Source organism: Hydra vulgaris, chromosome 12 (genome assembly GCF_038396675.1).
Source record: "Hydra vulgaris chromosome 12, alternate assembly HydraT2T_AEP".
Classification (NCBI taxonomy): Eukaryota; Metazoa; Cnidaria; class Hydrozoa; order Anthoathecata; family Hydridae; genus Hydra; species Hydra vulgaris.
The window spans coordinates 60,773,542-60,797,034 of NC_088931.1; the positions used below are offsets into that span (position 1 = coordinate 60,773,542).

Here is a 23,493-nt window from a genome sequence, read left to right on the forward strand (position 1 = left end):
TCCTAAGAATGTTTTTCAATTGTTCAATTGATCAATGTGCATGTGATGATGTTCAATTGATCAACGTGCATGTGATGATGTTCAAGCGATCAACGTGCATGTGTTTTAACCTAATTTAACCTTTTTTTAAAAAAATCAGTTTTAATAATGATTTTCAAGCAACTAAATGCCCATTCACAAAAAGCCAAATACAGTCTATCCTTGATACTGGAAGTGCTATTTATCTTATCTTAACAATAAACTGATTGTTCAAAGATCTGATTTCTTTCGTGGTGTGTCTTTTATTTTATAAGGAAATCTTTTTTTATTTCTCTATCTTATAGTTTATTTGTTTTTTTTTAGATCTTCCAGAGCGTTTTTTACTTACACGGGCATTACTTTTTATGCATAGTAAAAAAGTCCTTAGCACACCGCATCTTGAAATTTTCATTGCCTTTAAAATTTGAACATCAGAGTAGCTCTCTTAGTGGTAAATCAGAATTCTATCATTTTCAGTAATACTGAATTCCTTTTTTTTATCCATTTTTAACAGTAAAATAAAATTTTAATATAAAAAATCAGTTTTAAGAATTAAAAAACAGCATAACAAAAATTCCTAAAATGTTTGAAGATATAATTTTTTTAAAGTATTGTAACCAAAGCAAAGATAATTTAAATAGAATTTTATCAAAGAAATATTGATTTTAATATCCGAATTGTATATCCCATGTTTATCCTCTACAGATATATATATATATATATATATATATATATATATATATATATATATATATATATATATATATATATATATAAATGTGTATAATATGCTATATATTATTATGTCAAATTATGTATAATATATATAAATACGTATATATATATTATATATATATACATATTATATATATAAATATGTACATACTCTACAGACCGATAATCCGATTCCTATTTTCCTGATTCCGAGGGTTGTATATATATATATATGTATATATATATATATATATATATATATATATATATATATATATATATATATATATATATATATATATATATATATATATATATATGTATATATATATGTATATATATATATATAATCAAAATTAAAAAATAAAATGTACAAAAATTATAGAATCTATGCCAAGAAGGGAATCCAAAGTAGTAAAAAATAAGGGTGGACACACATTTTTAAACCATTATATTATTAATTTGTTTATTATAAAATGTATGTACTTGTTTAAAAGGTATTTTTTCTGTTTTGCAAACCCATGTTCACATTAATTTCTACATATACCTACCTAATAATACATATTATATATTATTAGGGTGTTCTTAAGTAAAAATTCTTAAAATAAATTCTTTTCTGCCACAATTTTCTACTCCTTGTTAAAGCAACAGATCCAGTTTTTCAACATTTCTCTGTAGCTTTTTAAAGTAAAGGCTAAAGGCCTGGAATGAAAATTCTCAAAATTAATTACCCTCTTAAAGTCCTGTTTTAAAACTTTAAAACAGGACTTTAAGAGGGCTTTGTGATAAAACTAAGTAATAAGGGTTTAGACTAATTGATAAGACTGGTGATATGGGTTTTTTTGGGGCATGGTGATAAGACTAAGTTTGTCTTCTTCTACATCCAATCATGTAAAAATTGGTTTTTGTAAATTATGATTGCAAATTATTTTCTTATTGGCAAATACATACACTAATAATTCTGAAATCTTTATGTAAGTTTTATTTATGGAGTTCTTATTAAAGATTTTAGGAACTCCAAGGCTCTAGAATCCAACTTTTTTGGGCTCTAGATTTTTAAAAAAATAATATTTGACTTTAAACCCTGAAGTTCTATTTTTGAACTTCCATCCTTGCAAGTAGCCAATCTTATAATATATGAATATTTTTACAAGATTTCTTTTTTTTTCTTCTACTAATTAATGTGTAATTAATATTTTTTTTATTTATTGTAATTAATTTTTTTTTATAATTAATATTTATTTGTAAAAAAAAATTTTTAAACATGATAATTAGCAATCGATCTTTGAGGGAGCTAATTTTTCTTTGTATGATATAAAAGTTAATAAAATTAATGTTAAAAATTGGTATATTTATTTCCATTTATTATTTATTGTGTAGGGGTTTACTAATGATATGTCAATATTTTGTCAATATTTAAACATAATTTTTAATGCTGAAATTTCTTACAAACAATTTGTTTTAATGAAGTATGTTTTAGCTAATGATTAAAACATAACAGTTTGCTTTTAGTTCAAAGTCCAAAAGTTAGAAGGAAGACTATGAAACGTACTCCATTACCTTCTTCGATTTTGCAAACATCTCCTTCAGATCAAACTGATCAAGTAAAAGAAAGAAATTCAAGTGTGTCTTACTCTAAAGAAAAACATGAATTTGTACCCCCTATAGAATCTGTAGAACGAAGTAACTGGGTGAAAGATTCACAAGTGAGAACATGCATGCAGTGCAATGAATTGTTCAACATGGTTAGTTTTGATTTTTATGAATTAATTAAATTCCTAGCAATTTTTTTTCTTTAAATGAAGTTGCTCCATCTGTAGATTGCGATCTTTAGATCTGTTGATATCCATTTTTAGTTTAATCGACGTCATCATTGTCGGCATTGTGGTCGCGTTGTTTGTTCAACTTGTTCTGACTTTACATGCTATGTACAGCAATACAAAAAAAATGAAAGAATTTGTTTAGTTTGTGCACAATATGTCTACAATTCGTGAGCAAATTTCATCATTTTACTAAATAATTAAATTTAAAAAGTTTTAAGTTTGTTATATTGATACTTATAATATTAAACTAGCTTTAATTAATAAGTTATTTTAATTTAGACCTGTGGAAAATGTTGACAATAGTAAGTTTTTTCTTCTTTTTTTCTTTTTTAACTAGCTGTCAGATTTGTAAAAATGTTTACATTTACTTTACCATCACTACAAAAAGTTTAAAAATATTCAAGAATAACAATCAGTCATATAACCATATTACAAGAATAACAATCAGTCACTTTGCTAAATTGTTAAATAATAATTTTTTTAGACTTTTTAGTAACAACAACTCCAAGAGCTTTACCAAAAAGTTCAAAGACTTCATCTGAAAAAACAAGCAGCAATTTTGAGCTAGAGAAAACAGAATGGAAATTATATACAGATCCAAATCAAAACAAATCAGTTTATGATAACTTTTACTATGAGCAGGTTTTTATTTTGTTCTGTTATTTATATTTTGAATTTACATTATTTTTAAGCTCAACTTTTTGTTTTTTAATATTTCATAAAAATCTTTTTAATATTTTATGAGGGTTCCTAATTTTAAAAATAAAAATATATTTTTCATTTGAAATAACATTAAAAAGGTGTACTTTGCTGTTGTAGAAGTACTAATTAAGTTTGTATTTTAAAAAAGTTTTTTCTTCAATTACCAGAATCGTTTTGCCCGAAACTTTGTTTATTTTAAAATATGGAAGATAGTTCACTATAAAAATGATAGAATATCATAAAAAATATTAAAATAAATTTTAAGTTTATTTAAGTTTTTTAAGTTTGTAGAAAAACTTGTATTTGGCAATTTCTCTAGTTTTTTAACTTGAAATGTTAAGAGACAGGTTTTAACATAAAATGCTTTTCAAATGCCACACATAAATTGGGAAATACCAAATGCATAATGTTTTATAAAAGCACTTTAATACAATTTTAATCACAGTCTTGATTTGAAAAAAAGAGTTGATGATTGTTATAACTTTTTTTTATTATTATCGAATACATAAGTTAATATATTTTTATAAATGTTACCGTTATTTTATATTACCTGTTCCAATATTTATTGCCATTATTTCAACACAACAAAGACATTCTTTTTCAAGTGGCACAGTTTTACATTATTCACATTTACATCCTTGTTCAACAATAGGACTCAAACACTTGAATTTCAGTGCTTTAGCTATGACAAAGTTAAAATTTTCATAGCTGATATCATCTTTAACTATTTAGTTTTTTATATCTTACAGATTTTTTTATCTTTTTTTAAAGAGGTTCTGATTGGTGTGGAGTTACTGACTTTTTTAGTTATCAAAATGCAAATGAAAAACATAGCATGATTACCTTTTAAGTTTGCCATAAAAATCATTATTTCATTTAGCTCTCACAAAATTTGAGGACATTGGTTACCTTAAATATAAACACTCTATAAAAAGTAAATATAACATTCTATAATACTTGTAATAAAAATCATAATTAATTAAAATAAAACAAATATACAAAAGACACATTAATATAAAGATTGTTCTAAAACAAGTTGCGATACCAAAATCTAAAAACCAAATACATTATTTTTAATTGTATTACGCATGTTTTTTGGGGTTTAGTGAAAAATTATACAAATAAATATGGTTTGCTGATTGTGAAAGGAAAAATACTTCAATATCTTAAAAAAAATGATGTCATACTAAAACATTAATAAATTAAACACACATAAAATAAATTATCAAGTCTGTAGACTGCAGTATATAATAAAAAACTCAGAGAACCAAAGTAAAATGGAGAAGACGAGGTTTGACTAATATGTTGATTTTAGTTTTTATTGATATAATATTTAGTTTTAATCAAAAAAGTTTAGCACGGTTGTTTTTTGTTAATATTTTTTTCAATATAAACACAACTTGTCTCTGCATTTGGGGATCCCTTTAACAGTTCATTTATGACTTTATCAACAGTTGATCAAGTCATAAATGAAGCAAAGTCAAAATACATCTACAATACAAACCTCTTAAGAATGGATACCAATGTTTCAACAAAATCTCTGCTTATGCTGATGGTGGTATTTTTCTGTCTGTAATAAACTCTATTAATGTATCTGAAACTATTAATATAGAACTCAACATTATCATGGTTGAGCAATTATTGATATAATAAGAGACATCAAAAATATAGATGTGAATATTGGGGGAGAAGAAACGACAAAAGCAATAACATTGACAAAGCACCAACATGCGATAAATGAACAAACCAAATATTCCTTCACTGCCTTTAAATAAATCATTTTATTCAACTTATTACCTTTCCAACATTTTAAAGTTCAATCAAGGATGATTCAGAAAGTACTCTTGATCTTCTTTTCATAGATGATCCTAATTTTGTACTTAAAAATGATGCATATCTTGGCCATGCAAAGTAGTGTTCACATGATTTTATGTGAATATGCCATTGCTAATACAGTCTATCCAATAAATAGAAAATAGTTAAAGACTCATTTGGGCAAAAGCTGATTTTAAGAAAATTTTTGAATATCTTGGGTCACTAAACTGGAATAACTTGGTTCCTGGCCTGTCAGCTAATAGTTGCGATCAAATTGTTATTAGAGAATAAAATTTAACGTGTGCTCAATATATATATCAATTTTTAATATATTTTTAATGTTACCAATACATTTACCAAAATCTGAATTATTTCATTATCATTAATCTTGGATAAGAATTGATTTTGCTATTCAACTAAAACAAGAACTCTGGGCCAAATACAAATCTTATGGACGATTTGTTCATGGCAAGTTTGTTGGAAAATTTGTTCATCACAAATCTAATTTTAAATTTTCATAAACACAAAGTGTTTATGAAAAATTAAAATTAGAGCATACAGCAGAATGTATTTTTAAAACTTTTTTTGTCTGCTCTAATTTTAATTTTATGAAAAATTAGAGCATACAGCAGAATGTATTTTTAAAACTTTTTTTGTCTGCTCTAATTTTAATTTTATAAAAAATTAAAATTAGAGCAGACAGTAAAAAAAGTTTTAAAAATCTTTAAAATATGAGAAGACCATTGTTCAAAAAATAATTTAATTCCTAAAACACTTGGTTTGATAGCATCCATCTATAAACCCTCTGAAATTGTTTTTCAAGTATGGTTTTACCTTTGGCAATAATTTACAATCAATCACTTAGTACTGGTAACCAGCCTTGTTACCATTAGTTCCTGGAAAAGTAATGGAAGTGATCATTTGAGAGGTTATCATGCATCACTGTGAAGCTACAGGTATCATCTCAAATACATAACATGGGTTTGCATTTAAAAAATGTGTGTAAATAATTTATTAGATATCAAGGATACTCTCCTTATGTCATTTTATTGACTTTGAAAAGACCTTTGATTCGTTGCCTCAAAGAAGAGGTGTGGAAAGATGTTTAAATTTTATTTAATTTGTTTTATTATTTACTATTTATTTACCATTTGTTTGCCTAATTATTCTATTATTTACCTAATTATTCAATAACTTAATTATTCTATTATTTAGTTAATTATTCAATAATTTACTTTATTATTTTTTTGTTTACTTAATTATTCTATTTTTACTTAACAGGCCCCTAATGCTCCACTTTGTTTATCTATTATTGACCTACACAGTAATGACAAAGCTGCAGGTGGACTTTTAGTAAAGTTTTGCAACAATCTGTCTCAGCACTTTCATTCTTGCACTGAATATGACTTTAATATGATTGTTGGGTATATTTTAGACATTTTTTATATTGTATTTTTTATTTTTTTTTATTTTCTTCTTTTTATTAATTTCTCATTGTAAAAATTATAATTTTTGAGTTATTATAATTTTTGAATTATTATTATATTATTATTTTATTTGTATTTTAATTGTAAATTAAAGTAAAAAATTTTTTAATTTTTCTTTATATGATTTCATCCAGGATAATTGAATTTATTTTGAAACATGCTAAATTGAAGTTTTCGAAGTCTGGAGATGATGGTGGTATATCCATGTGTGAATTGTAAGTTAAAACCATTTAACCATTTTGTGATTTTTACTTACATGGAAATGCATGGGGAAATAAATGATGATCTTGTTTTGATATTTCGTATGAGCATTGTTGTTAGGGTAAAATTGCTGTTGCAATTTTATCAATTATGTTTTTAGGGTTAATATCCAGCTGTTGTTAAGGCAAGAAACAATTTTAATAAAGATTATTAAAATTTCTTAGTGTAAAGTGTTGTTCAATGTAGACCAGTGTTATTGTGCAAAATATTAGCTCTCAAAGTGTTTATTTAATCAGCAATTATGTTCAAATGCCATATAGTGAGCCATTTAAAACAATATTCTCTATTGAGTCTCTGTTACTTATAAACAGTGATTTATTTTTTCTATTAATTTTGAATTGGTTTCCATCAAAGCCTAATATTGTAATAAGATTTTAATGGCATAGGATTTTGTTGACGTCACAGGTTTTGCATGTCAATCACTTAGTGATTTGTATTATTAAGAATTTCTTTTGTAAAATATTTGTCGTTCTATCTCATAATGACTTGTTATACATAAAGTAGTTTTATTTTTTGTTTTTAATCTGTTTTAAAATTTTTATATTAGATATTGACTAGGTATAGAAATTATTTGTTCAGTACTGAAAACAATAAATGTTCTTCTCTAGATGTTAAATAGTTCTTCTCTAGATGTTAAATAGTTCTTCTCTAGATGTTAAAATTGCATAATTTGTTAACAGCATTTCTTAATATGTGTTTTTAAAAAAAAAGTTTGAGGGTATATTGAAACATTATACTAATAAGTATTTGATGCACATTTTATATTATTTACTATTTATATTTAGAAAATTATAATCAAATTAATATTGTTTCTTTCATTAAAAAATTAGCATTTCTTTATAATTTAATAATGATAAAAATAAAGGTTGATGATGAAACAAAACTTTTAATGTTAATGATTTGGTAACTAAAATTTATTAAATGCATATATCAAGTCCTGCAATTTGTTTTAGCGTTTTTAATCATGTCAAATATTTACTTTGTTCTAAACATGTTTTGTTCTAATTAAAATTGAAGATTAAAACTGTTTTTAAAGATTTTATTAATGAGTTAATCTTTATTTCTTACCTGTCATCAGTTATTTGTTTAGTTATTAATCCTCCATTTCATCAGATAGTGCACTTTGTGATATTAAAGAAACTTGATATTAAAAAAACTGTTTAACTCACAATTGAAAGTGTGCACCCAAGAAGAACTGTTGGGGGGGGGGGGGGGTTGAAAGTTTCTATTACATGTTTTTTAGTGTATGCTGCATTTTTTGAAAAAACATTTTGTGAATTGTTACTAAAAATATAAAAATAACAGTTTGAACATTAGCTTAGCTCTTTAACTTTACATTTTGACTTTATCTCTGGTATCAAAGACCAACAGCTAAAGCTGCAATCAATTTAGGCTTAAGCTCATTAGTAAACTTGGCGATTTAATTTAATTAAAAAAAGCCAAAAAAATGATCTGAAACCAAATGCTAAAAATAGTTTCATTCAAATAATTGTGCCTGGTGATGATCAGAGTTTGATCAGTTTTATCAAAGCATAGAATTGGATCAGGAAGAGTACAACAAAGCAGAACTCAGCATAACATAGCTGACAAAAAAGCTGACAAAAAAAAATAGCTATGAAGATTTTTTAAAAACTTTCATTAACAAAACTCATTACTATGCATTTTGGTTTGATAAAGAAGAGAATTTAGGTCAGGTTATCCTGCTACTGGTAACATGTAATCCAGTACAACCTGCTTCATTTCCTGCTGCCTTGTAGGATACGCTTTTTTAGGCAAAGGCTAGAAGAAGCCAACTCCGACTTATAACACACCCCCTGCCTTGGGGCTCTCGATTGAGTAAAGACTAGAAATGGTGTCTCGATAAAAATACTCATCTAGGGCAGATGTTAAACGCATCCGGCTACTGTCTTGTAGTAGGCCTCTAAAGCAAAGACTTAAGGAGTAAACAGATTTTATCTGTTGACCAGCCTCACTGCCCTTCTTCATCTATTAGACTGGCGCAAATGTATTTTTAATAAATTGTTTCCATTTTAGGATGTTGAAAGCTTGATCTTCTTGACTCAATGCATGGGTTTTGCTTGTGTCTCTATTTCTATGACTAGGCAACTCATTCTATTATCTCCTAATGAGGGTACAGCTCTAAAACTCAGTTTTATGGTTCTGAGGCCGGCTGGTAGTCAGGTTTCCTGAACTCTGTGGTAGCTCTTAGAGAGGCTAATTCCATCAACAGCTGAAAAATATCAAAGTACTAACAGTGCCATGTTGCGCATGGATAGTGTCCCACTTCAAATATTTGGTGTACATAGTTGAGGCCACATTTGGAGCCCTTTGTTATGGTTCAGGGTTTATTAATAGTAATGAGGTGATTTCTTGGACTATTAAATAGTGTACTGAGTACTATCTATGCTTTAAGTCAAGTTCTTTAAAAAATTTAAAATGAATAAAGTGCCAAAAACTATAAAACACAAAAAATCATCATCACCAAGTTCTCTAAACCTAAATCATTAAATGCCCTAAACCTCTAAATCATTCACTAATATTCGTGGTCTTTGAAGTAACTTTTCTTCTGTTGAGTCTTATCTCTTGCAAAGTTCACCAGACCTACTTGCTCTTTGTGAGATTAATTTGAGTTCAGCTGTCTCATCTTGTGATCTTAGTGTTGATTATTATCTTCCTTTAATTCGTAAAGACTCCAATAGTCACATACTTGGCCTGGGCATTTACATTCGTAAGAGTTCACTCACTTGTCGGGAAACTAGGTTTGAATCCACAGACTATTCTTTTATGCGCTTTTGTTTAGCACCACTTCAATCTATCGCCTTTCTCTTTGTTCTATATTGCTCTCCTTCATTTCAAGACTGCACTCTTTTCAATGTTATTTCTGATAAAATTGACCAAGCCCTCTCTCTTTATCTATCAGCCAATATTGTTGTTGTTAGAGATTTTAATGCTCATCACACTAAATGGCTTGGCTCTAATGTCAGTAAATCTGCTGGCATTAAAGTCCTTAACTTTTGCCTTTCTCAATCTCTAACTCAAATAGTCAACTTTCCAACACGCTTTCCAGACAACACGAGTCATTTATCTTCTCTACTCAACCTATGTCTTGTTTCTCATCCTAGTCAGTGCTCAGTTTCTCCACATTCACCCTTAGGTGCTTCTGATCACGGTTTGATCTCTCTATAATTATTATCTCATTCTTCTTCATCATCAGAATCCCCCTATCATTATACCTCTTACAACTACCTTAAAGCTGACTAGGGCTCTTTCCGTGATTTTCTTCGTGATGGCCCTTGGGCAGAAATCTTCCTGCTGACAAATGTGCTTCCTATATAACTTTGTGGATTCAGGCTGGCATGGAATCTTTTATTCCCTCTCCACGATTCCAGGTCAAGCCTCACTTACCTCTCTCCATGGTTTTCATCCCATTGTGCTGCTGCAATTTCCAATTGAAAATATTACTTCCATATCTATCAGCAAAACAATTCTCCAGAAAACAGACATCTGTTTACTATTGCTAGAAATTATATAAAATGATTTTGTCTAACACCAAGCTCACTATTCTCAGGTCACAAAATCTTGTTTTTCATCACAATAATTAGGCTCTTGTGACTTCTGGAGAATCTTTAATAGTATCAATAATAAGGGCAAACCTGTTATTCTACCTCTCTTGTATGGTTCAGACTTTGTCACCTCACCTAAAGACAAAGCTTAATTGTTTGCTAAGAACTTTTCATCAATATCATCTCTTGATTCCACTAGTTGCATTCTACCTGATATAGCCATCAAACAGGTTGATCCTTTGCTTTACATTCGTATCACTCCAGCTTCTTTATCTAAAATGATTTCCTGCTTAGACTCTTCTACAGCTTGTGGCCCAGAGAAAAAACCTGTTATATTCTTGCAGAAGTGTTCTCCGGAGCTGTTGTCTATACTTTCAAAACTATTCAACAATTGCTTATCATCTGTTATCTCTATTTTCAAAAATAATGGGGAGCAATCTGATTCATCTAACTACCGTCCCATTTATCTTCTTCCTATCATAAGCAAGGTTTTTGAATCTTTAATTAACAAACACTTAATCTCTCATATTGAATCTAATAACTTACTTTCTGATCAATCTGGATTTCGATCTTCTCGTTCTACAGCTGATTTGCTAACAGTAGTAACCGATAGGTTTCATCTGGCGTTAGATAGAGGTGGAGAGGTTAAGGCTATTGCTATTGACATTTCTAAAGCTTTTGATAAAGTTTGGCGTGCTGGTCTTCTCCATAAGCTTTCTACTTACGGTATATCTGGTAATCTTATATCTTTAAGATTATTGAGTCCTTCCTTCCCAATCGTAGTATAAAAGTTGTCCTCGATGTACAACACTCTTCTTCATATCCTGTAACTTCAGGGGTTCCTCAAGGTTCTATCCTTGGCCCTATACTCTTTTTAATTTACATTAATGATCTTTCAGATATTCTCACACCTAAGGTGGCCTTGTTAGTTAATGATACTACCATTTATTCTTGTCATGATAAGAAGCCAACACTCTCTGATTGCTTGGAGGGGGCATCTGAGTTTGAAAAGGATCGCACTTCTGGCATGGGGCTCACAGTGGCTGGTGAACTGTAGTTCAGATAAAACTTGATTTTTTAGGCAATCATTATCACAATATTTTAGATCTTCCTATATTTATGAACAGTAATGTACTCAATGAGTCATCTACCCTTCATCTTCTAGGATTAATTCTTACTTGCGATCTTTCTTGGAAACTGTATATCAAATCCATTGCAAAATTAGCATCTGCTAAGGTTGCATCTCTTTATCGAGCTTAACACTTTCTTACTCCGGATTCTGTTCTTTATCTCTATAAATCTCAAATCCATCCTTGTATGGAATACTGTTGCTATATCTGGGGTGGATCTTCTAATGGTGCCTTTTTCTCTTTTAGACAAGGTGCAAAAAGGCATTGTAATCATAGTTGGGCCTGCTCTTGCAGCTAAACTCCAACCATTATTACATCATCGTAACGTTGCTTCTCTTTCTCTTTTCTACAAATACTATAATGGACACTGCTCTAAAGAGCTAGCATCTCTTGTGCTATCTACTAAAATTCATTCTCGTGTGACCTGTCATTCAATTTAGCCTCATCTTTCTTTTGTAACTGTTCCTAAGTGCTTCAAAAACTCTTATTTGTCTAGTTTTTTTCCTCAAACATCAGTTCTTTGGAACTCGCTTCCTTCATCTTTCTTTCCTGATTCATATAATTTGCAATCTTTAAAGTCGTCTGTCAATAGTTATCTTGCTCAACAAACTTCATTTTTTCTCTTCCAGTAACTTCTAACTCTTATAGTGGTTGCTTGCAGCCTTGTTGGAAGCGAAGATGTGAAGAAAAAAAAAAAAAAAAAAGAATATTGCTGCATCTTTATAATTTGTGTCTTATGTTTTACAATATACCGACATCCTCCGCATATGTTGAACATTTTTTTAGCATATGCGGTGTAGTTAATCGAAAAAGAGCCATCAACATGACAGATATAATAATAATAAACTTTTTTTAAAAGTAACTTAATCCTACTCAATGAAATGGCTGAATAAAAATATTTTCTTCATTTTTAATTAATTTTCTTTATCTATGTTTTTGTTTATGAATGGAAATTACATTTTTGAAAATTATAATTAATTTTCTTTCTTTTTTTTTTTTTTTCATTTTTCTGTTTAAAGTTTATAAAGAATTATATTAGTGTAAAAACAAAACTCTAATTTACACTGAAAAAAATTGCGTATTTTTATGTCAAATACTTTTTTTTTAATGTTTATGATGAGTTACATATTAAGTATGATGTAAGTATTTAATACGCAATACGCAAAAAAAAGTGCCTTATGATGTATGGTTCTCGATTCTTTGGAAACATTTTTCAGTCTTTGTATTCGAAAGCAGATATCTCAAAAATACCTATTTAAATTTGTATTTACAGAAATCATTTTGGATATCCGAGACAGAAAGTTGATCTTTTATTAAATCTATATATTTTAAAAGCAAATTTATTTACATTGTATAAATAATATAAATATGTAACAAAATAAACTTAATAAATTTTTTAACAAATTAAAAAAATATTACAAATAAGTAAGGCATATCATTTGTAAATTTTCTCAGGGTTAGGGTTATTACATATTAATTAAGCAATAAATGTTGAAGACATCAGACAACTTCTGTTATGAAGGTATTTTTCACAATCAGTTATAACAGCCAGCATCTACAGGACAGTCCAATCAAGCACAGCCTATTATAAAAAAAACCATATAATAATAATAATTTAAAAATTTTATCATCAATGGGACAATGATTAAAAATGTATTAAAATAATTAAGTGATTCGGTAATAATAACAAGTTATTTAAAAAAGAAAGCTCAAAATAGAAAGCTGATAATAAAACTTATTAATAATTAAGTGATTCCGTAATTATAACAAGTTATTTAAAAAAGAAAGCTCAAAATAGAAAGATAATAAAACTTATGTGATTATTTTTGCAATTCGATTATATTTGAAATCAATTTTAATTTTGCTCTTATAAATCTCATTCAAAGAGCAAAACTATTAACTATTTCAAAAATAAAAAAAATGATATCGAGATATATCTTAAAAAATGTATCAACAAATTGTATTATAGTTATACAAAATTGTATTATAGTAATACCAAATGTTGCAAATAACTATAACAAATGTACACTTTACCTCGTTCTCATTGCACCCATCAGCAAATCCTGATACTTATTTTTCCAAGTGCTTGTGAATTTGCATTTTCTCTTTGTAGAAATTGAAGTTATTTTTATACAGAAAGCAGCAACCTAATGTTAGTGTTGTTTTTGGCTAAAATCTATGTAAGTTTTTGTCTAAAAAGTTCAAATTTTAATCAAGTATATATGTATATAAATATATACATAATTAAATATAAACAAAGTTAAACTTATAATTTAAACAAACGAAAATACAATTTAAAAGTTAAAGAATAAGTCTAGGAGAAAGACTCAGGAATAGGTTAGAAACTACCCATGCTAAAGTTTGTTTTATAAAATTACAGAATCACAACTCACAATAATAGTAACTAAGTGCGTTTAACATTCAGCTTTCACTGAACAAATTATTTTTTAAAATTTGTTTGTCATTAATATTCTTTTTTAGCCAGCTGTCATATGTTGAAGTTCTCAAAATTCTATTAGCAGCAAATTGGCGTGAAGTACCTTCGAGTCAAGATTTTACAAATCCTGATTGCTTGAGGTGATCTTTTTTGGTTCTTATTTGTGCATCTTATATAAAAAGTTCAATTACATCTATTTTTTGAATTATATTAATTTTTTCAAGACAGGTTAACCTCAATTCAACAGATGGGTCTGCTTTTTTTGGTTTACTTAGGCAATTCGTTTGATTTAACAATTAAAATTTAATTTTAAAAAAGACAGACCTTTTTTTTTCTTCATCAGACCTTGCATTTGATGCACCTATGTACAAGTCTTTTCATAGCTGAAAAAATAAAATTAGAACTTTTAATATTTGTTGTAATAATATATATATATATATATATATATATATATATATATATATATATATATATATATATATATATATATATATATATATAAACACACACACACACACACACACACACACACACACACACACACACACACACACACACACACACACTATTGGCCATTAATAACAATTCATCATGTTATTTTAGTATGAATACAAGTTTGAAATTAAATATTTTTTAAACTAAGAGTGATTTTTTCTCTAGTTTTTTTTTAATTGAAATAAATCAAATAATCACAGTATAGATTTATTATAAAATATTGAAATTAAAACAAGTGTTCATTTGTATCAACAACAAAAAAATGTGGCCAAAGTTAACAAACCACAAAAAAAAAATTAGCAAATCAAATAAAAAAATACGTACAAAGCATAAAAAAAAAGAATCAATATTTTATTGACGAGCCTTTTGCTTTTAAGCATTCATTGATATGTTTCGGAAGTTCACTTAATTCTGAGTAATCTCTTTTGGAACACTATTCAGTAATTTTGTTACTAATTCTTTCAGCTTGTCCAAATCTTTTATTTCAATTTTACCAATATTGTAGTTTTACCCAAACCACAAATTCTCTATGTAATTGGACTATTGGTAGGCCAAGACATGATTTTAATGTTATTTTCTTCAAACAATCGCTGGCAAATCTTAGCAGTATGGAGCATTATCTTGTTAAAAGATGTTCCCATGTCTTTTGGGAAAATGTCAATTGAAGACATTAAATAGATATCCAATACGTCTAAATATCTTTGAGAATTGAGCCTTCCATTAAATATTTTGAAACAACTGACACCTTCATAGTTTATGCAGTCCCAGATGTTTATAGTACCACTTTCATGTTTTGAATATATAGAACAATTTGAGTCCGTTTTTCATATGGCTTTTTTCTCAACATTATTTGGTTTTTCCTTAAATCAACCTCAACAATTATTGTTGCGATTGATAGCAAATAAAATTTAGTCTATGAGCATGTTGCCACATGCTCATAGACCAAATTTTATGAGCTAAACATCAGGTTTTTTTTGCTTTCTGGTGTTTTATCAATAGACCTGGTGTTTTGCAAGCAGCTTGCAACATGTAATTGTGTTTTTGTAGTACTCTTCTGGTGTTGTTGTTAGTCTAGTACTAACAACAACACCAGAAGCTTTTTTTCCTTTTCAACTCAGTAGATAATAAACTTCTATTTTTTTAAATTATGCAAATAAGTGAACGTCCTTTTAATTTTAATGCTGGGTCTTCCATGACACGGAATATTTTGAATTGTGTTTTATATTTAATATCAGATGATTATTCAACTAAAAGTTGCATTTGTCATGTTAAAATGTTTTGCAATTTCTCTCATTAAGATATTTTGTTTTTTCATTACTATGATTTTACATTTTGTTATATTATCAACAATTTTTCCACTCAACTTCATTGTTTAATTACTGAAATGTTGTAATTAATTAGATACTCATTTTTCTGTTTCATTTTACGCAAATTTTTCAAATATTTATAACAATTTAAATAAAAATTCTCAAATAATTATAAAAGTTCACAAATTTTTAATCTTAGACAAATGAAATTTTAAAGGAAGTTTGAAATAATAAAGTGGATTGTTAATTTTGGTCGTAATAATTATTTTAGATTATGAGGTATATCTCAAAAAAAAGCAATATAATTAGCACATCAAATAGTATTTTTATGAATATCTATATTTATTTGAAAGTAAATAAAATGCTCATCAATATACATTTTTTATATTTAAGAAGAGTTAAACAATCATTAATTTAATATCTATCAAAGTACAATGATATCAAAAAATATATACTGGATTGTTATTAATGGCCATACCTTTGTATTATTTAAAGTTTCTAAAGATTGAGGTTATAGGAGGAATGGTTGCTTTCACCTATTTATGTCTAATTGAAAGTAATGTGTAGTTGTAGTAGAGGTTGTTAAGCAATTAAAGAATGAAAATATATATATATATATTTTATAGAATGCTGCGTGAAAAGCTCATGGAACAGGAAAGATTTTCTCTAGCTTTAGAAATAACAAATAAAGCAGGTTTAGATTTAGTTCCTGTTTTTTTCAAAATGGGCATGGCAAAGTTGAAATCTGGCTATCGTGAAGAAGCACGAGAACATTTTTCTCATTGTCTTACTGTATGTGTTCATTAATTTATAAAATTATTGTCTCACTATATTCATGAAGTGATTTATAAAATTGTTGTTTCACTGTATCTATTCATTGATTCATAAAATTACTATTTTAAATACTTATATGTTTGTAAATGCTTTTTTCTTATTCTGTTCTGTTAAATTTATTTTTAGTTATAAATTTGTGTGTGTGTATGAGATTGATATTGATACTATTTTTGTTGTTATTGTTGTAAATTTTTTTAAAGGTAACCCAGGGTATCTCAGGAAATTCGTTTTTGCCAAACACTTATTATTTAGAGAAGATTATGCGTTTGATAGAAAGTTCTCCTCTTTTGCTTCATCCATTTCATTTATCTGTAAGTTGTATGCTTCTTATTTATTTGGGACTTTTATTTAAAAGTAATAAAATAATATACTAATAATATTTTAAGAGAGACATAATAGCTTCACCTGTAGCCTTTCTTCAAGAACAGAGCAAGGTATGTTTGTTGTTATTATTGGTACCCATAGTCATGGTTGGGGTCAAATGTATTTAATTAAATACAAATTTAAAAACATTAGTTCTAGATTGATAAATACAATTTCAAATAGAAACATATGCAATCAACATTTTCCAAATACAAATGCAAATACAAATATTTTTGTTTTAATTAATAAAAAATACAAATACTTTTAACTTATTTTTTAACTTTAACTTTATATATTACTTAAGTCTTGAATTAATTTTCATTCATTTTATTAAATGTCACATTTGTTCTTAATTTTAAGGAAAAATTTGAAGAAAATAGTTCAAATCTTTTTTGCTTAATAAAACAGAGAGAAAAAAGACATTTGTATTGTTACATTACAAGAAAAATGTTTCTTTGAATATTTTTTTTTATTGAATTTTTATTTTTAACTTAATATAAGGTAATTGAAGAGCAGTTACTAAAATTAATTGATGAACAACTAAAGACTACAAATAATTTTAAATAAAATACAAATATTCAAAAAAAAATTATCAACTACAATACATATACAAAATGACAACTTTTTATTACCAAATACAAATGCATATATGACTGCAACCCTGCCCATAGTTATATACATTTTTTTTATTTAAATACATTTGTAGTCATACTTTTAATAAATATTCAATTTTTTTACCAATTTCAGTTTTTAAACATGATTAATTAGTAATACATTTTTATTATTGTGTTGTTGTTTTTTTTACCAAATAATAGTTTTGGTAAAAAATAAAGTTACAAAAAAAAGTTATTTTTAGTTGTTTGTTTAGTATTTTTTTTAAATATGATTTCAATGAATATAATTTATTATAATTTAAATAATTTTCATAATCTGTATAAATATTATATAATTTGCATTGAATATGTCTAAATTTTGATTTTATATTCGATTTTATTATTTCTAATTCTTCAAGTGTTTTTTTGCAGACCATTTTGTTACTGTTTTTATCTCCCCAAAACTGAGAGGGTTACTAGAGTTAAGGGTGTTAATTATGCTTATTTTTTGTAGGTTTTTTTTTGCGTTGTGTGAAAATATATTTTATATTATTAGTAAAAGGCTTTAGAGTTTTATAGGTGATTTTTAGAGTTTTATAGGTGATTTTTAGAGTTTTATAGGTGATTTTGGTCTTGATAAACCAAGATATGAAGAGATTCTATATTATCTAAATACTTATGGCTCACATGTTCAGACTATAACATTTTTTTTGCGTCATCGTTTGCTGAAAAATGCTGTAATGTTTGTAAAGGATCATGTAAGTTATTCAAAAATTTGTTATTCTAAATATTTCATGTAAGTTATTTAAAGTGTTTTGGTTTGTGGTTTCATTATTGATTATCATTTTTAAATAATATTTAGAAATGTTCTCATGAAGTTTTTACAAAGCATCTTTTATTGCCTTCCTTTAAAGAAGGATGCTTTGAACAGCTGTTTGAAGAGCTTAGAATGAGTGACTCGATGTTACGTTTCTGGGAAATGTACTTTGCTAATGCATGTAAAGAACTAAGTAGACTAGGCTATTATAATTGCCTTTTAGAGCTTCAAATTGCTATTAAGGTATTTTTTTCATTTTTTATTTAATTTTTTGAAAAGGTTTAACACCAGCAAATAGTTCACTCTATCAGATAAACATGATTGCTTTGCCTCATTATTTTTTTATATAAATTTTTTTCCATGGCAACTAATTGCTAATTATTCAACTTGTTTTTTTTTTGCAATGCAGCTTTTTTCATCAAGTTATGGTTTTCACTGAGTTATAAACTTAAGATTTGGACTTGAGTCACAAATTTAAAGATTTTAGACTTAATTTGAAAAAATAAAATAAAACTTGGCTCTCGACTTTCACTTTAATACCAATGACTTGTGACTTGCCTTGAATTCAAGCCAAATCATTTAGAGAGAGAAATTTAGTTAGCATCTTTCAGAATATGAAGCTTAATTTGTTTTAACATCTTTTCATTTTTCATTAAGGCTTTAATGTTAAAAGATGAATTTATTCACAATTCTTTTTTATAATTACAGAGTTTATCTTGGTTGTCAAAATGATAAAATAAATTAATTTTTTCATTAATTTAAATTATGTTTCATCTTTTATTTTATTTCTTGTTATTAGTTTTAATTAATTTTAGTTTTAATTATCAATTTTATTTTTTATCTGCATAAACCAAAATCCACATTAACTGAGGGTTTTAGTTTGGAAGGCAATCTTTTTATTTTTACACCATGCTGTGCCCACTGCTGGTGATAAAGATTGAAAGAAGCGCCACCTTGAAAATGAAGATCTTTTTTCAATGTTTAGCAAGAAGCAAAAGAAACTTATTGGCATTACTGTAGAGCATAGTCACTACCTCAACATAAGCAAAGAAAAAATGCTCTCTTGTTTTGGGCAATAAATATGGAGGCTCTTCCTTCACTGTCTCAATTAGCTTTAAAGGTCTTGGTAATGCCTGTCTTTAGTGTTTTAGTAGCAGGTGCCTTAAGCTACATAGACATAGTATTGTGGCCTCATCAGGCTTTGATGTTTGACAGACTGTTACAAATTTGATCTATTGCAAAATGCAATGGATCATAAAAATGCATTATTAGATTGAATAAAATGTATACATGTATTTGAAAATTAATAAATGTTGTTTGGGCATTTTTTAGTAGATTAATCTAACTTGCATTTCAACTATGAAATTTGAATAAAAAGTAAATTATGAGCTATCTACTACTTTGTATCAGGACTTGACTTAAATGGCAATGGAATCTTCATTTTTTGATAGCAATCAAAAAAAACATAGTTTTAATAACTCTTCCCACTTCTTGATGCTTTTGTAAATGGAAGAAAATTGTTAATATCTTGAATCAACATAGACAACTTGTTTTTAAAAGAAACTACATTTTCTGGATGTGAATATTATTATATATTCACATCCAGAAAATGTAGTTTCTCATTCATGAGGTATTGCCTCATGCTTGCAACTATTGCCTCATCCTTGCAACTTTTAATTGTGATTTTTGATGATCAGATGAGCTGTCATAGCAAAATAGAATTTTTGTAACCAATTATCATTGTTTAACTCAGTGTATTCAAAAGCTTTTAACAACAAAAATGTTTTGAAATGTTCAATACAATGACCAAAATATTAAAGAATAGCCCCCCCCCCCCCCTCCTTCCTAGATAGCTAATGAACTTTATCATACAACAAAAGATCAGGTAATCTTTCATTAATTATGACAAATAATAAAGTTTGCATTTGAGGCAATTTTATTGACTATTTTTAGCCTCGATATATTTTTTTCAGGCTTTATAGATCTTCATTACGTTAATACACTCATGAACAACCTACCTCCCACTATTAAATTAACCACTCAGATACCTCAATTGACTTAATGGTTCCATCATATTAATAAATTCCATCATATAAATAAATTCTTTTTATGGGTAACTTAGACTGTTACTGTTTGTGTGATAATTTAATTTAGCAATTTCATTTCTCGAAAGATTATAAATTGTTTAAGTTCTAGCTCATAAGGGTTAGTGTTATGGTGATGGAACACAACTACTTTGTTGTCCCAACTACATTCAACACACAACAGTCATCACCAACATATTTACCTTAAAAATACATTCAATTCTCATCTTTTATTTTGACATCTGATTCTAGAATCAGAAGTCAAGCTGGAAGAAGGATATGTAATATTAAGTAAATTATTTGAATTAAAAAACTGTTATTAATAACATTAATTATTTTATAGGATTATTTTCGAGCTGCATTAACTTGTGTGAGGTTTTATTTGGGAACTAATGGCCAACCACCTTGCTCATTTGGTGATCTTATTTCTAGAAAAAAATATTTATTAAATGCTTCCAAATACTTAGAAGTTGTTCTAAAGGATAGAAGCAGTGGTTTTGTCTGCCATATTGGTGCTTCATTTTTAGGAGATGAAAAATTGCATGCTAACAGAGAAATATCAATTAGTGAGATGAAGCGATATTTAATCACTGTAAATATGCAAATGGAGGTTACAGAATTCATGTATAATTTGGAAGTGACTGGAGGAAAATATGAAGGTAAACCTATACCTACATTGTTTGGAAATGGTAAAGAGAGATCAGAATTAGCTGTGAAAGTAAGTGATTTTTGCATTTAGCTGTGAAAGTAAGTGATTGTTCATTATTTATAAATATAAGAAAGTTTCAACAGCAATAATAGTTTTTAAAGTAAATATCTTTCATCAAGATGACAATAACAAATAACATTTAAATTTTATGTTTTAATTATAATACAAAACACAATTAATCTAATTTCATTTAAACACCTTTGAGTATTTTACTGCAATTAAATTGAAATAAAAATTCTATTTAATAACTCTTATTAAAAATTTTAGCAGGGTTAATGTGTTTATTGAAAGAAATTTTGGTTAAAGTGTTACTATAAATGTTAAGTGCTACTATAAACGTTAAGTGTTATCATAAATGTTAAGTGTTACTATAAATGTTAAGTGTTATTATAAATGTTAAGTGTTACTATAAACATAAAGTGTTACTATAAATGTTAAGTGTTGCTATAAACATTAGGTGTTACTATAAATGTTAAGTGTTACTATAAACTTTAGGTGTTACTATAAATGAGTGCTAAGCGCTTCAAGTGATATAACTAGTTTATTCCATCAAATGACATCAGTCTTATGGATGGCATCAGTCTTATGGATGACATCAGTCTTATGGATAATTTGATTGGATAAACTAGTTATTAATGCTTTCTTCATTGATATATACGCGGTTTGAGAAGTTTCCCATTTCACAAGTTATGTTTAAATAATCGTTAAATATATATATTTTTTCTTACATCCCATATCATTTTAAATTAGTTTTGTTTTGCAATTGTTTTTTAAAATAAATGTTTTGGTGCCAAAATTTTTAGTAAATTTCATTTAATGTTTTGTTTTTGTTTTGCTATGACTAGTTTTGTAAAACTTTTATGTTATGTTTCAAACTTTCTAGCTTTAACTCTGTTACTTTTGTATTAATTTCAAAAGCACTTTATTTAGCTTTTCTTTAGGATATGAACTTTTTGTAAGACCTTTACTTAGACATAGGTGAGCTTAAAACTATAAAAACAACTTTTAAAGTGTATCAAGCAGTTAATCAAGTTAAAGCATGAAACAATGAAGTGTCTTTTTTTATGAGATTTAAAAAATAGGTTCTAAACATCTTATTTAATACTTATTTTGATTACTAAAAAGTTTTAAGTTTGCTTCATTTTATCATTTTTTAATTAATGATATTTAATTTACAATATCTGAAACAAAAAAAACTGTACATAGTCATTTTTTTCCAGGAGTTTTCAAAAACTAAAATTGTCAAGTTTTTTATTTTATTTAGATATTAGAAAGCTCCTCACTTAATGGATTGTCACTTGTTTCTCGAATAATACAGGTGATTATTGAAAAAAAAAATTCTTTTTTTTATTACTATTCTTTTGTTGTAAACTTTTTTGATATAAAATTAAATTCATTGCTTCAATGCAAAAGGAAATCTTCTAATAATTGGTAATTGGTGCAAATGGGTTTGTAGTTAAGTGAGTCAATTGTGTTGTGGTCTTTGATCTAAAAATGATAGCTTCATTTTAACTGGTGTAAGTATGGGAAGTTTCAGACCAAGTCATGAAAGACATTTCAGTGTCTTCCATGAAATATTTGATTAGTTGCATTTTATTGTGAATCAATAGAGTGCTTGTGACAAATATTGTAGATATTTAGATTTTGCTAATAAAAATTTAGATTCAGATTTTAAATTTTTAGTTTCAGTGGTTTTTGGCAGAATTTTTTTTGAGGAGGTTAACAAAGCTCAGGTAGTAATTTGGCAACTTCTGTTAAAATAATTTATAATTTATGAAGGTAGTAGTGTTGTTGACAGTAGGATGTCTTTGGATGTTGTTTACATTTATTGTATTTGTTTAATCAACATTTCAAAAGAAGTTTGTCCTAATAACAAATTAGTATTTATCTGTATTGCCTACAGTCTCAAGTGTTTTGTTGCATTCTTGTCTTTTTATAAGCAGTTCTTGTTATTTGAATTGTTTTGACTTTTAAGAGTTAGCTTAATATGCTTTATTTTTACAATGCGAGTTTGAATTGCTGCTATTAGCTTATTTGTAAGTTTTTAACTTTTCTTAGAGAATGCTTAAGATAATGTTTTTTGCTTTGGACTTGCTCAAACCACTAGTTTTCTCAATGAATATTACCAATAAATTGTATTGTTTATAGGAATTTAAATTACCAGCTGCTGCAATATTCCGACATTCTATTTCAAAATTAGTACAAAAAATGCAATTAGAACAAGCTAGTTCAATTCTCCAAAATATTGAGCAAAATGGTATGGTCACACAGCAAGAAAAAGATGAAATATTGATGCAAGTTGTGAAAGTTATTTCAGGCAGTGACCAGGTACTTTCTTTAT

At 27.2% G+C, this 23,493-nt stretch overlaps 1 protein-coding gene across 2 annotated transcripts in view; it reads left to right on the top strand.

The window, feature by feature from the left end:
- LOC100197921 (zinc finger FYVE domain-containing protein 26) overlaps positions 1 to 23,493 on the top strand; it is a 109,365-nt gene that overhangs the window by 65,407 nt on the left and 20,465 nt on the right. For both annotated transcript variants that reach the window (XM_065813966.1, XM_065813967.1), the window contains exons 18-32: positions 2,245 to 2,477; positions 2,589 to 2,722; positions 2,835 to 2,857; positions 3,040 to 3,197; positions 6,354 to 6,496; positions 6,694 to 6,774; positions 13,995 to 14,090; positions 16,379 to 16,544; positions 16,787 to 16,897; positions 16,973 to 17,020; positions 18,154 to 18,300; positions 18,405 to 18,602; positions 20,787 to 21,161; positions 22,417 to 22,470; positions 23,301 to 23,480. In XM_065813966.1, coding sequence (XP_065670038.1) covers positions 2,245 to 2,477; positions 2,589 to 2,722; positions 2,835 to 2,857; positions 3,040 to 3,197; positions 6,354 to 6,496; positions 6,694 to 6,774; positions 13,995 to 14,090; positions 16,379 to 16,544; positions 16,787 to 16,897; positions 16,973 to 17,020; positions 18,154 to 18,300; positions 18,405 to 18,602; positions 20,787 to 21,161; positions 22,417 to 22,470; positions 23,301 to 23,480 — 2,147 coding nt within the window. The remainder of the gene's footprint in view (positions 1 to 2,244; positions 2,478 to 2,588; positions 2,723 to 2,834; positions 2,858 to 3,039; positions 3,198 to 6,353; positions 6,497 to 6,693; positions 6,775 to 13,994; positions 14,091 to 16,378; positions 16,545 to 16,786; positions 16,898 to 16,972; positions 17,021 to 18,153; positions 18,301 to 18,404; positions 18,603 to 20,786; positions 21,162 to 22,416; positions 22,471 to 23,300; positions 23,481 to 23,493) is intronic.